The sequence below is a fragment of the Pundamilia nyererei genome, unplaced genomic scaffold, assembly GCF_000239375.1.
Source record: "Pundamilia nyererei isolate P.nyererei 1_Seehausen unplaced genomic scaffold, PunNye1.0 scaffold00353, whole genome shotgun sequence".
Taxonomy (NCBI): Eukaryota; Metazoa; Chordata; class Actinopteri; order Cichliformes; family Cichlidae; genus Pundamilia; species Pundamilia nyererei.
This window is the reverse complement of record NW_005187754.1, coordinates 39,427-52,605: the sequence shown is the minus strand read 5'-3', so window position 1 is coordinate 52,605 and position 13,179 is coordinate 39,427. Positions and strand designations below refer to the sequence as shown.

The window sequence follows — 13,179 nt, the reverse complement described above, 5'->3', positions numbered from 1 at the left end:
GACGGGCAGGGCAGAGAGAGATTTTGGTAGCCCTGCTGTTCCATTAGTTCCTGGTCGAAGGAACTAATGGAACAGCAGTTCCAAGGTTTTCCATTAGGTCATAGTACCTCGTACCAGGTACTGTTTTAGTACCTGCTCGGCCGGGGTTCCAAGCTAAAATGTGACGTGGTCAGACTGCACACCACCGATTGGCCAGTAAGGAGCGTCGCTCGTTTACGACAAGCTGTGTCAGAGCGATCAGCAGGTATATTCTTGGAGGTCCTATATTGTAATGGCAAACCAGCCAATCCCAGTAGGTACTAATGGAAAAGGGGATTTAGTGGGACGTTGACCCATTATTGATCATGTGACTCATCACAGCAGCCAAGGTGTGAAAAAGTGCGTGGGTCCTTATAGGGCTTTGGAGTTGACGTCACCCCGCAATGTATTGTGGGAGGGCGGCGCCATTTTCCGGGTCCATAAATCAAAACAATTTTCAAGCCGCCAAACTGTGAGTACGTCGTCATTCAAACCAAGGTAAGTCAGCTGGAGTGCATCGAGTGTAATAGCTATGGTTCACCCCCTACCACAGTTGATGTTATACATTTATCAATGAACTGCTAAAATCTCGTTGTCATATTATGTGCCCATAATTGTAAAGTTGATGCAAACTCCCACATTGATAATCGGGCAAAATACTACATCCATTTCATAGGCAGGCTTCCCTACAGTTGTGCGAAAGAATTAGCAAATCGTTACATAACACGTATGTCTGCAAAGTCACTCCATTCGATGTTTGTTCACAATTTCTATAACCTCCGAGACCACCAACAATAATATTATTAAGCTATAAAGAGTGATATGAATATATATAGAACTTACCGGAATGAAAATGTCCGGTAAGTTAAGTGATATCTGGACATGGAAGCGAACTGGATATCAGCTCATCTCACGGCTGCTATCCAGGCTAGACGCCTTCGTTTGGTAAGGTCCGCCATATGAGCTGCCTCATGTTGCTTCCAGGTTGAAAGAATAAGAAGACAAACCCTTTTTAAGCTTATTCCTGTGCCGGTTGTGCGATCGAACATTGCAGCCGACCACACAGCAAGTACGAACCATGGCTGTTGTGTGTGCTTGCGCTTTGTTTGGACCTGGAAAATGGCGCATCAGGCCAAAATCCTTTCCACGCCCACCCTGTGACATCACGCTCCAAAGCCCTATCAGCAGAGGTTTCGGGTGAAACCATTGTGAGATCTTGCCCCACCCTATCATGTGACTTATTAAGATCACCTGGTGCAAGACGTGAGTGGGTGTTAAGGTGCCTGGGAAAGATCTCTAAGGCTACGTCCACACTAATGCGTTTTTGTTTGAAAACGCATCGTTTTGGCCTCTCGTCCACACCGACGGCGTTTTCCCCAAAGAAAAACGCAGCATTTTGAAAACGCTCTAGAAAGCAAATACATTCAAAAGGGAGCTGTCCCGTCGCAGTGTGGATACTCGAAAACGCAGACTTTCTAAAACGATGACGCATTTTAGTCATGTGATGCAGTCACGTGACCAATTAAACAAAGATAGCGGAGGGCATTATACAGCAGTTGTTTTGATTGCTCTCAATTTTGGCAGCCCTAAAAAAGATTAATATCAGTTTGTACATGCTCCAGAGAGCTTTTCTTCAAATTCTTTAATTCTCACTCGCTTTTGCGCATGCGCAGGACTGGAACGTAAGCGTTTTCGGCCGTTTCAATGTGGACGCACAACTCTGTGAAAACGACTGAAAACGCTAGTGTGGATGCCGAGCGTTTTCAGACGAAAACCGCGTTTTCAAATCTATCTGGGCTAGTGTGGACGTAGCCTAAACTTGGATTGTAGCTGGCAGACAGTTGCACGGCGTACACTAAACGTTGCAGTATATGCTGTGCAATGCTCAGTAGGGCTGGGCCATATCATACCTTTCATTGTAACACCGGTGTAATGTTGGGCAACGATAGGAAAATGAAATCTCGCGATAGAATATGGGTAAAACGCGCATGCGCAGTGCCTTTGTTTACATACGCACATGGCGGAAAAAGCATGGCGGCGACGCAGAATGAGAAGAGCGAAAGCGGATCGTTGAATGAAACAGATGAACCTGAACTGGTTTGTAAAAATGCTGCAGCTTCACTGGTGTGGAACTGGTTTAGCTTCGTCCGTCAGATACACAACAAAGCGCTATTTTTGGTAGCGCATGCTAGCGGGCCGTCGTTATTACTGTGTTTTTTTTTGGAAAATACGGCGCACTTAAAATCAATCCTTTGATTTCTCTGAAAGTCGACAGAGCCCCTTATAATCCCGTGTGCCTTATGTATGAACTCTGGTTGTGTTTACTGACCTCGAAACGATTTTATGTGCACGGCGCTCGAAAATCTGTCAAATGTTTCAGTACGACTTTGCTGAGCTACGAAGCCGCACCACTTGATGGATTGTCGGAGCGTTACGGCTGTCGTAGGCGGAGCCTCGCGGAGTGATACGTGCTGTGCTTCAACATAATATTACCGTACTGTGTGTGTATAACCTCTTTTTAAGTTTTGTGGATATTATACATGGTTATGCTGAGGATATGTCGGCCAGTTTCCACTGGAAATGCCTTTTGGTTAAACTGTCAGCGAGGAATTTGCACTGTTACATTTTTATATAACTTTAATGCACATAAAAAACAGCTGCTTGTTTAAGTGAAAATACATTGATGGGTTTTTTTGCACTAATAAAGTTGAGGAGTTGTAAAGCATTTTGTCTAGTGTCAGTTATATCGTTATCGCAAATTTTCAAATGTATATCGTGATAAATATTTTTGGTCATATCGCCCTGCTCTAATGCTCAGTACTCTACACTGGCTAGATATCGAGCCAGCTGGCCACATGGCTGTGTAACTCATAAACACCCACTCCAAAAACACATGGCACAACACAGAAGAGCCACCTCGACCGGACGAGACTCAGCTGTACATCTGCATCTAAAGGTCAAAGGTCACTCTGTTGAGGATGCTAGCGTTCACATTTTGGACAGAGAGGACAGATGGTTTGAAAGAGAACTGTAAGAAGCCATCCATGTGCAGTGTGAAGGACCATCCTTGAACAGAGGCAATGGTTTACGACACCTTTTTCTTCCAACCTCCTAAGATTACAGTTAGCTGTCAGTTATTGTTGGCACCTGTGTGACAGTCTGAGTGGTCGCGGGGAAACCGGCGACCAGGCTGACCGCTGCAGCTCCGTCTGTCTGACCCTCCAACTGGCCATCTGCCACCTGGATCACTCTGTAGGTCACCTGCAACACAACACATTACACTGAGTGCTTGATGTCTCATTACCTCTGAGGTGACAGGTAAACCTCAGGAGAACACTCCAATCTACCTGAACTTCTAAGCTGGAACCTGTGCATTTGTGCTTAGGTGAACTACATTCAAATTAGAAGTGTCAGAAAACAAACAAGCAAACAGTGACAGAATGAAAGCAAGTCCTTCCTCTCAGCACTCCGTCCTACCTGTCCACCCGCTCCTTCTGTCTTGAACAGATATTTGATGGGTTGGTCAGTAAAGGTGGCAGCAGACTGAATGGTAGCAATAGCTGCTGGATCCTCAGCGGTAGCTACGGACCCTGAAGAAGCAAACGTATAAAATGTAAGACAGCCCTAGAACCATCAGAAATAAGTCTGAGGACACAGCAGCAGTTTAAAAAGACTGAAACTGTGTTACTTATGATTTGGCTGTCCCACACAACCAGATATGCTCTGGAAGATTACAAAACTGCAAAGACTTAAAGGAAATGTTATAGTAACAACACAATCATGTCGCTCCAGGTCAGCTGAAGTCACTCCTTTATTAATCCATTATTAATGTCATCCCTCTTTGTCTTTCAGTGTATCCTGGAATCACCCTTATTTAAGATAAACTACACAGCTACAATCACATGGAATTCAGGTTAACCAGCAAGGTAAATATTAAGCTTCTCCAGAAATCTGTGTGTAAAAAAGGAAACTCACTTCCTTCACCTCCTCCAACCTAAAAGCTCCTTGTATCCATAGCCATGTGCCAGCAGTGAAAATACGTGTGTGCCTGCCTGTTTGATCGGCTCTTAATGAATAATGAAGCAGTTTCACTTAATAACTGCTGGTGAGGACGAGATATCTAGCCAGCTGGCCACATAGCTGTGTAACTCATCATAACTGTCAAAATGAAAGCTCGGTCTGCTTTCAGTTGGGAGATACTGACTGTATCTTTGTCAGCAGCAGGACAAAGGAGACTCCAAGTCCCATCAACTCAACTGTACTCTCAGGCAGAACCGCCCGAGTCTGCATCGGACTGTTTAAAGTACATAGAAGTACCACGGCAGTCCCTTAGTACAGTGTTAATAGGAAACTTTAAAGGCAGTGACACACACACACACACACACAGCTTTTTTTTCTTTACCTTCCTCGTTGACGGTAACAGTGCCGTCTTGTTCAGGGCTTTTCTGCTGACTTCGCACGTTGGAAACAAAGGATACATAAATTAGCTCATTCCCCTGTTAAATACAAGTCCTTGACTTTGTCGTAACTGCAACAATGGCGCGTTTAAACGCCCCACTCACCTCTTCATTGCTCGGGAAGCTCTTGGACGAGGAGACCGCCTTCACTCGCTCCCACAGCCAGACTGAAACAAGTTCATGAGTTTGACAAAGACGTGGGACAAACTTTGCTCACGACTATAAAATATCGTGTGTCGATATGATGTCGTTTGAGCGAACACACGCTTAAAGCGGGAGATTGCAGCTAAAACGACATTAGAAAAACGTTGGCGGTAGCTAGCAGTTAATGCCGAAGCAGAAACCGTGCGAACGTCACGGTCTGTGCGCAGGAAACGAGCAGATGTCGCCTTCAAAGTTATAGCATCAACATTGGTGGCAGCAAACAAGGCAAGTCACTGAAGTGTTCAACGTCGGTGTCTGTTGTAGTCAGTGTTACCTTTAACACTATAGCACGTTATATCTAGCTTATATTTGTATTTTACTGCTATGACTGAGCGAAGTTTCGACGTGTGCGCCAAACCAGCGCTTTTAATTTGACAGTTCTGGCGGAAATCTAATGTCTCATTGCGACTCGACGAGGATCCTGTCTTTTCTGTTACATTACCGTACGGCCCCAGCGGTTTTTGCAGATGTTTAACAAAGCACTCCTCTTCCTGCTGCCTCGGTGAAAACAGTGTCTGCCCTCGCTAATAAAGACGACGTTTTTATAAAAAAACATTCTAATGTCCAAATTATGCGCTTAGTTCTAAATGATGGCCAAGATATTCCAGACTGAACAAAGATCTACTTACACAGTGGTCCCTCCTCCGATATTTGTCAACAGAGCTGTTTCAGCTTTACGCATGCGCCACAGGAGATCAAGTCGGCTGCTTCCAGATCAGTAACAGCAACAATATACAAATAACTACACTTCCGTTAAAAATGAGTCTATGTTACACAACTTCCAAATATATACTTGCGTCACTATTCAGAGTAAATTGGTACATTTGACTGCATTCATGAAAGAGGACCTCACGGAAGACCTAACGTGTACCAGCTTGACACAGGTAACCTGAAAGTGTGTGCTCTGCGGCCAGGAGGGTTCACTGTTCAGCTCGGATGTCCAGAGCGTGTGGAGGCGTCTGTGGGGTGTCCCTCGGTCACTTCAGTGTTGCCTTTATCCTTCAATGACTTCACTACATCCGCAGAGGGTCAACATTCAAAATAAACAATGACAGAAATCAACATGGGTCTCCAGTATTCTGGCGGAAATGCCGTTTTAGTTGCAATAAAAATGCATTATTATTATTATTATTCTTGTAGTTATTACTCGATCTAATACTAAGCGTGATGCATTATGAACGTGTTCAAACGAAAAAAAAATATGAGTGCTCGGGCCAGGCGAGGTAAAAGCGCTAGACAGCGCCCGTGGTTCGAACACTCTGACGAAGGCTGGAAGAGCTTTCGGTTGCTGAGAAGTAACCACTGAGCTAAACTAACGCGGAGGCAGCAGCGGGGAAAGAGCCCTTTAAAGGCGTCTGTCCTGTCGTGTCATATCTGACCGACTTACAACTTAAAACACTCATAAATATCCGATTGCCTGAAGGCCTTATGACATCCTCCACACTATGCACTTGAAAAGGCGATGATCACCTCTTTTATTGAGTGTTTTAATCAACCTTGTGTTCAATCAATCTGTTTGTGTTCCCGGTGAAAAATGTTTGTTATGCTAACTTAAGAGCTGCTAAAACAGACCGGTCAATTGTGACCGGGAACACTAGTTAAGCTTAAGGAATCACTTCCTCATCCACTGTGAGTGGAAGAAAAATAGATGGAAAACACTGGACAGCGCCCGTGGTTCGATCCCTCTGACGAGAGTAAAGCGGTTCAAAGGTGCTGAGAAGTAACCACTGAGCTAAACCAGCGCGGGTGTGCTTGCAGGTAAAGTGCCTTCTAAAGGCTTCTGCCTCCGTGGCGAAGTCGCCAGCTTACAGCGCCACGCTGCTTTCAGTGAAAGTTGTGGTGTTTAATGTCGGCGCGGAGGAACAACCAACAGAAAAGAAATCCCAACAAAACCCCAGAGATTCGAAAAAGCGCCTTTTGGAACAGAAGAAGCTGTTCTCGACACTCCACTCCATTAAAGAAGGGATCGCCAGCTACTGCCCTGCAGCTTTCAGACGCATCCCTACTCCCACACATCTGAATCACATCTTCAGCATGCCATCAAAGGCCTCGTAACCGGCTATTCATTTGATTCAGGTGTGTTGGAACAAGGATGCATCTAAACGCTGCAGGTCAGTAGGTCTCGAGGACTGGCGAAAGAAATAAAGAAAAGGAAAGAAGCACCGGACACGTCACTGTTACATCCCTAAACCTCCAAAAGCCTTTTTGTAGATGGAGCGGGTAGTGAACAGGATACTTGCTCTTTTGATGAAAAAAACCTACACAAATAAAAACGTTAAATAAAAACGTTTTCTCCCGTTGGCTTCAAATAATAATAATATTTAAAAAAACGTAACGTCCACGTCTCACAGACCTTGATACTTCACGTGGTTATTGTCATCACCTAGTGGTCAAATTATGATATTACAACATGACCTTTTTCTTTTTTTTAAAGACATCTGATCAATTTTCCACAGATTTATTTGATATGTAATAAATCTACTCATGGCAGTCATCTTAGGTCACTGCAGATGTGGTTCCTGTTTGGCTCGCGATATAAAATGTGCATTTATGCTAAAATCAAAGCACAAGCCGTGCTGCTCCTCACAGGTTTCTGATAAGTATGAGCACTGACCTTGGGTAGCGTCTTATCTCCTGCTCGAACACAGACAAACACAAGAAAGCTCACAACTCTGTTGACCACAGACATGGTAAATGGCCTGTATTTGTATAGCGCTTTACATCGCTACACTTTAGCCCTGTGAAGCTGGAGAGCAAGAGCCGGATCATTTTGACTGTGTGACAGAACCAGCAGGTCCCATCCTGCCTTCCACAGGACATACTTAAATCTACAGTCACAATCCAGTAGTTACTTATGTTTCCAGCCCCCTCCCCCAGTGTTTTGTGGAACATGCCTTTCTTTTCTAGATTTATTTTTTAAGTCAATTCAGGGTTACACAGAGAAACACTTCTGCATGGCAGTCATGCTGTAAAGGCAAAGGCTAAGAGTAATTACCTACTAACAATCAACAATCTGGCTTAGAGGAATTTACCAAGAAAAATCAAACGTCAGTTTCTGTACTACACAAAGGTAAGAATTAGACTCAGTGCTTTCATGAAAGGTTGCAAGAAGCCCAGAGAACAGTGAATATCATGACCCACAGTGAAAGCTAGAACACTGTGTAATAAAACAGAATCCCACATAGCCATATTATATTCAGTGCAGCAATTACCCTCTCGTCTTTTAACAACAGTCCATAAGAGACTTCTGGAAGTTTATTTATGATGTATTGCTGGCATCAAATTTAAAATATGCAAATTTCCTGCTATAGTATGATGTCTCAGTTTAAACATCTGGTGTATATTTTATGCTGTACTGTAAATAAAATATGGGTTTCTAAGATTTGCTGATCATTGCATTGTTTTTATTTCCATTTTGCACAGTGTCCCAATATCTTTGGAGCTCACAGAAGGACAAAAAAAAGCTTCGCCCACTCAGTGAACTCATTTTCCTTGCTATCAGATCTTTATGACGCTGAGCTTCCCTATCCTCACATCTATGTTTTCCCACAAACTCTTAACGCTGGAAAACGAAGGTGCTTTTGAATACTGTGTTGCGATGTGCAGCAGGAGCTGGTTTCAATGACGCCCAAACGTCCTATTAAAAAAAAAAGCAATAATGATACAGCGGAAGTGAGTTAATGCTTTTAATTCATAAGTCTTTAATATATCATATTATCATATATCATAGTTGGAATTCAGTTTATATGTTAACATACTGCATTATTGCATGTACTTGGGGATCAGGCAAGTAATGGACGCCTGCATAGAAATGTATTTAAGAAAGTTTCTTAAATTTCAAAATGCCTAAATGGAACAGATACATCTGTGTTAGTCAAAGCGTTCAGAGACCCTCCTTCATGCTTGCTTCATCAGGAGTCAACGACTCTCCACAGAGTGAGGAGCACCACAGGCCACAGGGAGGTTGGGCTTGCAGCACAGCACTTTGGGATTTGTTCTGTAAGGATAAGAAGAGCACAGCTTGTCTCATCCTGTTTGATGGAGCCTGACAGTGATGCGTCTGCTACACAGTTAACGCTTTGTGCTGCAGTTTGAATGAATTAACTGCACTTTTATTGAGCTCGAGTTCTTTTAACTTCTTTGATCTGTTCTCTTGACACATCAAGTTGCATGGATTCAACTGCGGCCCTCCACACCATGCATGAGTGGACAACACTCATATTCATTTCAGTGTTGTATCTGGCAAGCTTTAGGATCGAGGAAACGTGATTAGAAAAAGACATGAGCTCATTTATTTTAGATTATTTTAACCACAAATTCTGTCTCTCACCTGCAGATCTATTCTACTGTAAAGATGTATTAAAAATAAAGAAATCAGTAACATTGCAAGCACTAGTTATTCAGAATTGTTAAACCTGGCAGTTATTTTCTTTGATATCTGATTAATTATCGAGTGTGCTATTTTTCAATTCAATTTTATTTTATTTATACAGCGCCAAATTGCAACAACAGTCGCCTCAAGGAGCTTTATATTGTAAGGTCGACCCTACAATAACACATACAGAGAAAACCCAACAATCATATGACCCCCTATGACCAAGCACTTTGGTGACGGTGGGAAGGAAAAACTCCCTTTTAACAGGAAGAAACCTGGAGGGGCGGCGCCATCTGAGAAGGAAGACAGGATAAAGACATGCTGTGGAAGAGAGACAGAGATTAATAACAAGTACGATTCAGCAGAGAGGTCTATTAACACATAGTGACTGAAGAAGAAACACCCAGTGCATCATGGGAATCGCCCGGCAGCCTACGTCTATTGCAGCATAACTAAGGGAGGATTCAGGGTCACCTGGTCCAGCCCTAACTATATGCTTTAGCAAAAAGGAAAGTTTGAATTTTAAAAGTAGAGATAGTGTCTGTCTCCTGAATCCAAACTGGAAGCTGGTTTGCCAGGAAATTGTCAACTGTATGCTAACCATCGTCCCCTAAAGCCTAGAACATATTCAAAATGCTTTGGATGCATTAGAGCAGCGGTCCCCAACCCCCGGTACCGGTCCGTGAGTCGTTCGGTACCGGGCCGCGAGAGTTGAGGCTCAGGTGTGAAATGTCTGGTTTTCAGGGTTTTATCGGTTTTCAGCGTTACTTTGTTATCGTTTTTATGGTTTACTCGGTTTTCCTGGGTCTTTTCAGTGTGTTATGAATAAATCTTCTTTTTTCGGTGCTAGTTTTATTTTGTTGTATTTATCCGCGACACCTTAAAGGCCGGTCCGTGAAAATATTGTCGGGCATAAACCGGTCCGTGGTGCAAAAAAGGTTGGGGACCGCTGCATTAGAGCACTTTTCAAAAATTTTTACATAATAATTATTGATAAATCCATTTTAAATACTAGGACACCGGCAAGCATGAACTTACTTTGATATTTGTGTCAATTAAGCAAAATTATTACACTGACAAGCACAGTTGGGGCTCAATACTGGCACAAAATATTGATTTCATTTTCCAGTTTTAGCTATTGTAAGTTTTTACAATGGAAATAAACAAATCAACAAAAGCAAAACAAAAAACCCACAATGGATGAAAAACAATTTGTTAACACTTTGCATATGACTGGGTAGTATTAGCAATTTATAGCAACAGGAAATCAGGAAATAAATCACTTTCTCTTGTATTTTGATTACAGTGAAGATTTAAGACTGGCTGGGCCACTGACCTTTAAATGATCACCTGCTGAACTAAATCCTCGCTATGAGTCTCTGTCTCTACCCACCTGTGAAATTTGCTCATCAGTTTAAAGGTGGCTATATGCTTGTGAAATTTTGCACACATGCAATCCTAAAGTGGACAATGTCCGTCTATAAACGGGCATTCAACACTTCCCAAGGTGCTCAAAATGACCTTTGTGGTAGTTCCAACTAGGCTTTTTACAACTGCGTTGCATCTTTAAAGTAATGATTATTGATTAGTTGATCTCCTTTGCAAAAGTATTACATTTCTCTCCTAACCATGGAACCCATTCTGGGTTATCTGGTGAATAAAATGTTGGCACACCGGGACAAGAACATCTTGCTAAGAAATCTGGGGGCAGGGTTGGGCTGCTGTGTAATGAATACTTACGTTTTTCTTTTTGTGTCTTGTAGTCTATGGTGATATTCTTCGTTTCAGTCCTCTTGTTTCTTGTCAGTGTGCATGTGAAGTTTGTCACATTACCAGTCTCTTGCAACTCGCTATGACTGTGTTCTGTTAATGGGACAGTGTAATTCTTGCACATCGTGTTTTTCATTGTAGCCAGTATACCTCCATTCGATGTCTTGAATTCACAGCTGAAGGGCTTATAGGGAGGTTGTGAACAGTCTTGATAGTAGCACTGCAATCTTTGAAAAGATCAAATGGTATGGTTAATATAAGGCACACTTCATTTAATGTTAGGGTTCAGTACAGCATATGCATTCGATGTGATAGTGGCATTAACACTGAAAGCTCGAACCTGAGACTGTTATTTTCCTTTGTGTCGATGCAAGCAGTAAACACACCAAAATCCCCCACCTTTTTGGCAGAGATAGAGCCTGTAATCAGATGTTTGGATACATCATGTCATACACAGTCACAGTCAAGGCGTTCTTCAGATGTATATACAAAACTCCAGTTCTAATAGTTCCCCCAAACTAAACTTTAGAACTTCTAGTGCTGATGAACTATCATTTAGCTTACACACTTTAGTGCAGGGGTGGGGAACTCCAGGCCTCAGGGCCGGTGTCCTGCAGGTTTTAGATGTGTCCTTGATCCAACACAGCTGATGTAAATGGCCAAATGACCTCCTTAACATGTCTTGAAGTTCTCCAGAGGCCTGGTAATGAACTCATCATTTGATTCAGGTGTGTTGACCCAGGGTGAGATCTAAAACCTGCAGGACACCGGCCCTCGAGGCCTGGAGTTGCCCAGTCCTGCCTCAGTGTTCAAAAAAATCTCACTTTGATTTTTGAAAAAAAGCAGGACATTCAGCTGTTCAGGAACTTTATTTTCAATAGTTTCCATTCTTATAGAGCAGCGGTGCCCAACCCCCGGGCCTCGGACCGGTACCGGTCCGTGAGTCGTTTCGTACCTGACCGCGAGAGTTGAGGCTCAGGTGTGAAATGTCTGGTTTTCAGGGTTTTTATCGGTTTTCAGCATTATTTTGTTATCATTTTTATCGTTTACTCGGTTTTCCTGGGTCTTTTCACGTGTGTTATGAATAAATCTTCTTTTTTCGGTACTAGTTTTATTTTGTTGTATTTATCCGCGACACCTTAAAGGCCGATCCGTGAAAATATTGTCAGGCATAAATCGGTCCGTGGCGCAAAAAAGGTTGGAGACCGCTGTTATAGAGGGTTCAAGCTGCTCTTGTTCGTAGACTGAAAGTTACCAGCAAACCTGACAATCTCTTAAGTGAGAAAATGAATGAATACATCCATAATCACTACAGCTCTCACATTAACACAAATGGAAATTTGGACGTGACAATTTTGCTTTACAGGCAGAAGTAGCGTGTGTGAAGGGTCTCAGTTATCAAGGTCATGGTAGTCTAAGGAGCTTGGAAAGAAAAGCGACTGGACTTCTTTAAGTTTCCTGAAGATGTTTCGCCTCTCATTCGAAGAGGTTCTTCAGTTCTAACACTGGATGGTGGAGAGTCCCAGGTAGTTAAGCCCTAGTGGGAGTTGTGTCTCATCACATGAACCAAGGTGTGAAAAGGGATATGGGTCCTTATCAGCAGAGTTTCGGGTGAAACCATTGTGAGACCTTGCCTTAATCTATCACGGGACCTATTGAGATCACCTGATGCAAGATGTGAGTGGGCGTTGAACTGCATTGTTACGCAAACAATACGCAGTCTCGATTTCTTCTGTGGGATTTGGATGGTAGGCTCAGAGCTCAGTGTAAACCACATATATCATGTATCATTACATTAACAGTTCAGGCTGGTGTTCATGGTGTAATTGTGTAGGGATGGGTTAATCTTTGCACACACTTTGGGTCCCTTGGTACCAACTGAGAATCATTTAAACTCCACAGTCTACAGTGCACCCAGAAAGTATTCACAGCACTTCATTTGCTCCACATTTTGTCACGTTACAGCTTTATTCCAAAAACTGTTCAGTCGGAAGATCAAACTTTGAGCCTGAGGTCCAGAGCGTTCTGGAGCAGGTTATCATCAAGGATGTCTCCGTCCATTGCTGTGTACGTCTTTCCCTCCAGCCTCTCCCAGTTTCTGCTTCCAAAAAAAAGAGATAGACGTCCTTCGGGAATGTTCACCTCTCTTGTCAGAGTAACAATGGAGCTCTGTGAGAGTGACCATTAGATTCGTGGTCACCTCCCTGGGTAAGACCCTTCTACCCTGGTCCCTCCTGCTAGCCATGCAGCCAGCTCTAGTGAGTCCTGGTGGTTCCAAATTGTTCTCACTGAAACCTTCAAGGCTATAGACATTGTTCTGTAACCTTCCTTAGACCTGTGCCTCGTTACAATCTG

The 13,179-nt window shown here is 43.1% G+C and overlaps 1 protein-coding gene and 1 long non-coding RNA gene across 3 annotated transcripts; both read right to left on the bottom strand.

Annotated features, from left to right (window-relative positions):
• Positions 1 to 3,099: 3,099 nt before the first annotated feature.
• On the bottom strand, positions 3,100 to 5,455 carry LOC102206448 (upstream stimulatory factor 1-like). Of its 2 annotated transcripts, XM_005752315.2 has the most exons (5): positions 5,309 to 5,455; positions 4,581 to 4,642; positions 4,421 to 4,470; positions 3,496 to 3,608; positions 3,100 to 3,279 (listed from the first exon to the last, which is right to left on the bottom strand). In XM_005752315.2, exons 2-5 carry the CDS (start codon positions 4,586 to 4,588, stop codon positions 3,142 to 3,144), a joined length of 309 nt encoding a protein of 102 aa, XP_005752372.1. In that variant the 5' UTR covers positions 4,589 to 4,642; positions 5,309 to 5,455; the 3' UTR covers positions 3,100 to 3,141. The 2 variants fall into 2 exon arrangements, with proteins under 2 accessions (XP_005752372.1, XP_013771173.1); XM_013915719.1 differs by lacking the exon at positions 5,309 to 5,455 and having other exon boundaries at positions 4,581 to 5,293.
• Positions 5,456 to 8,363: 2,908 nt separating this feature from the next.
• LOC102206257 (uncharacterized) lies at positions 8,364 to 11,237 on the bottom strand. Its single transcript, XR_312285.2, has 3 exons — positions 11,165 to 11,237; positions 10,795 to 11,051; positions 8,364 to 8,676 (listed from the first exon to the last, which is right to left on the bottom strand). It is a non-coding gene; the product is annotated as an uncharacterized LOC102206257 (long non-coding RNA).
• Positions 11,238 to 13,179: the final 1,942 nt, after the last annotated feature.